Genomic DNA, 3,530 nt, shown 5'->3' on the forward strand with positions numbered 1-3,530 from the left:
CCAAACTCAAACCCCTCACCGGCGAAGCACCCACACCCTCACCCACCCCTCTTCTCCGATGGCCCGCACGAAGCAGACGGCGCGCAAGTCCACTGGCGGCAAGGCGCCGAGGAAGCAGCTGGCGACCAAGGCGGCGCGCAAGTCGGCCCCGGCCACCGGCGGCGTGAAGAAGCCCCACCGCTTCCGCCCGGGCACCGTGGCGCTCCGGGAGATCCGCAAGTACCAGAAGAGCACGGAGCTGCTCATCCGCAAGCTCCCCTTCCAGCGCCTGGTGAGGGAGATCGCCCAGGACTTCAAGACCGACCTGAGGTTCCAGTCCTCCGCCGTGTCGGCGCTGCAGGAGGCCGCCGAGGCGTACCTGGTTGGCCTGTTCGAGGACACCAACCTCTGCGCCATCCACGCCAAGCGCGTCACCATCATGCCCAAGGACATCCAGCTCGCACGCCGCATCCGCGGGGAGCGCGCCTAGGTTTTCATTCGCCGCCGTTGACAATACTGGGTAGTAGCTGCTCGTGTCTGGTGTTTTCTGTCTGTGGTGTTGATATGATGTGCCGTCTTGTCCTATGTAGCCTGGAATGAAATTGCAATGAAAAGTTCAGCTATCATCTGGTGCTAATTTTGTCCTCTGTTTTACTGCTTGATTACTCTGTGATTTTGCTATGGTGTTTTATCGGATGTAGCATGCTGCTCCAGTGACGGGGTTGAATAATTCGCATGGATTTTATTACTTTGCCGGTGTTCTCTGTTATTTTTGATTGGTGGTCATGTGATTCAGTGTTTTTGCTTGTTGTTTGTAACAGGGATCTGATGAACTCCAAAATTGGGCTTTCAGCTCTGCTCGAAGTGATTCTGAATTTTGTTTTTGCTGGTGGATGTTGATAACCTGACCATGAAGATGTGACAGAGTTAGTTCTCTGTAAATGTGGTTGTTACTTCATTTAAATCTAGTATAACCATCACAGAACTCACTCAATATTTGCAAACGAAAGCTGAAGCCAATGTGGTTATATGCATGCTGTAAACCTGTCTATAATGTTTAAACACTGGTGTGCTTGCAGTGCAATTGAGATGCTAGGTGTGTTATCTTCTATCAGCCAAATTTACATAGTTTGGTTTCTTTGCCATGATTTCTTACAGGTTATACGCAGTAGAGTACAATTCAAGCTTAGGTGGTATGGGTATTTGGCCTTGTGAATTATCTGAAATTGAAAATCCATCAGTGACGATCATCTGTGTGCGGCTGCAGAGAGTGCTATTGTATCACGTAAATTTAGGACACCCTCGCGGCCTCGCCTCACCTTGCAAACATCAAGTACTTGACAGTTTGCTATACTAATTATCAGTCTATCTTCTAAATGTGGGAAGCCAAGAAAAGGAGAGCTTCCAGGCAGGAAGAGAAGGTGAAGAAAGGTATTCCTGCTCTGCTGTGACCATTGCCAGGTGAATGCGGTATGAGCAGGAGCAAAGTTCCTCGGAAATCACCAAGGTAGAGGCCTCTTCTCTGGTACAAATGAGCTTTGCCTTATATGCTATGCAATAAGTGCTTCTTTGCACTAGCAGTTCTTGTATGCATGCTTACAACCTGTCTATATTGTCTAATCACTGGTGCTTGCAGTGTGCTTGACATGTCAAATGTTGTGTTATCCCGGAGCCGCATTTACAGAGTTGTTTTTCCTTGTGGTGACTTCTTGCAGGTCTAACATGCACAATTCAAGCTCAGGCGGGTGAAGATCATTTGTGTGCGGCTGCAGAGGGTGCTATTCTATCAGGTAAATTTAGTACACCTTGCAAACAGCACTCACTGACAATTTGCAAGACCAATTGACAGTGTCCATCTTCTACCCGTGAGAAGCCAAGAACAGGGATTCCTGCTGCTATGAAACTGTCGTTGTGGTGCCGAGCAGGAGCATATTTCCTCGGATTTCACCAAGGCGAAGGCCTCTTCTCTGATACATGAGCTTTGACTTTTCTGCTGTCTGCTGTGCGGAACGCTTTTTTGTGCTAGCAGTAGGTATATGGTATCCTTAAAAAAAGTTAGAGATTCTGTGGACAATAATTTCTTTTTTTAGTTCGGTCATCTATTGAGAGTTTTCAGAAACAACTGCCTGTTCATAACTTTAGTAACAGTGCATGGATTTTGGTCCTGGGTAGAGGTATTGGTTAGTGTAATCAACAGAAGTTGAAAATATTTATTCTCAGTACTACCCATCTTCCCCTTTTGCTATATTTGCAATGATGGCCTACAGGTTGCTATGACTTGTTACTGAGCTATTACAGCTTATTTTGCTGATCCTATAGAGAGCAACAGTGAACCGATTTAGCTTCAGAACTTACTTTGTTGAAGTTGCAATGGAGAAGAGTTTACGCACAACTTTTTTGCACACTAATTCACTTCAAATGTGTGAAAATTAAAGACCGATGCCCAGCACCTCTGTAACACAACAATGTCTCCAAGGCTGTCCACGTCAACGCATCCCCCACCCATACGCACCTAAAAGAATTGGCGAGTGGATGCCAGGACCTGGCTGATCCTGAGGGGGAGGGTCCGCCTAGGAAGTACCGGCAAGAGTGTAATCAATCTATTATCAAAGCTCATAATGGAAATTCTGACTGGATTTTCATGATTGATTCCCAGATGTTCTCCTGCAGAACAATACTTCTAATGGAATTTATAACTGGATAATCAAGCTACTGTCCAAGTTCTTGACACCACACAAGAGACTGTTATGACCGGGCAGACTTATGCCCGTAGGAGGCCCACCGGGCAAGTTTAGTTAGGGGCTTGGCCACAAGTTATCTTATTTTCAGCATCGTGGTTATATATACTAGCTGTAAGACTATTTTTGAGATCAAGCAATAAGAAGAATTCTATTGCCCGGCTCCAGAGGAGCTGGACCCTAAACCCTAGCCGCCCTCTCTCCCAGCCGCCGCCTCCCTCCCTCCCTCAAGCTCGCGACGGCGCCCACGCACCGGAAGCCGCGCCCTCGCCCCCAACAGCCTCCGGCCTTCCCCTACAACCTAAGGAGCCGGTCCGGTAAGACCCCTGGTTCTACCAATTTGGTATCCAGAGACTCGGGTTCGATTATGCCTTCTTCAACGCCCTCGCCGCCGCTGCCCATCGTCGCCACCACCCTGATGGCCACCGCCCCGATGTCCACCGCCCGGATGACCACCGCCGGGGCCCCCACACTGCCAGGCCTGGTCACCACCGCGGGCTCCCCACCGCCGCCGACCCCCGTCACTTCCGCGCCGCCGACGACCGCCGTCTTCACGCCGGAACAGGTCACCAATACCTTGCGGGATCTCGTGACGGCCGTCCAGGGACTCCATCTGAACCAGTACCACCAGTACATGGCCGGGCCGTACGCACCACCGCCGGCTGCGCTGATCGCCGCCTACGGCCACCCCGCGCTGCCGTGGCCGTCCCAGGGCGCGCCTGCATACAGCGGGCAGCCGCTGCTGCCGTTCCAGGCGGGGCACCCCGCGCTGCCGTGGCCGGCCCAGGCCGCGCCGGCCTGCACCGGGCTGCC

The 3,530-nt window shown here is 51.1% G+C and overlaps 1 protein-coding gene across 1 annotated transcript; it reads left to right on the plus strand.

The window, feature by feature from the left end:
• The first annotated feature begins 6 nt into the window (after window positions 1-6).
• On the plus strand, window positions 7-616 carry LOC123121324 (histone H3.2). The gene has a single exon (XM_044541258.1). The coding sequence runs from the start codon at window positions 59-61 to the stop codon at window positions 467-469; it is 411 nt and encodes a 136-aa protein (XP_044397193.1). The 5' UTR covers window positions 7-58; the 3' UTR covers window positions 470-616.
• Window positions 617-3,530: the final 2,914 nt, after the last annotated feature.

The sequence above is a fragment of the Triticum aestivum genome, chromosome 5D (genome assembly GCF_018294505.1).
Source record: "Triticum aestivum cultivar Chinese Spring chromosome 5D, IWGSC CS RefSeq v2.1, whole genome shotgun sequence".
Lineage (NCBI taxonomy): Eukaryota > Viridiplantae > Streptophyta > Magnoliopsida > Poales > Poaceae > Triticum > Triticum aestivum.

Bases quoted from the DNA above. Each gene is read 5' to 3' on its own strand.
- LOC123121324 (XM_044541258.1), top strand. From the start codon at position 59: ATGGCCCGCACGAAGCAGACGGCGCGCAAGTCCACTGGCGGCAAGGCG.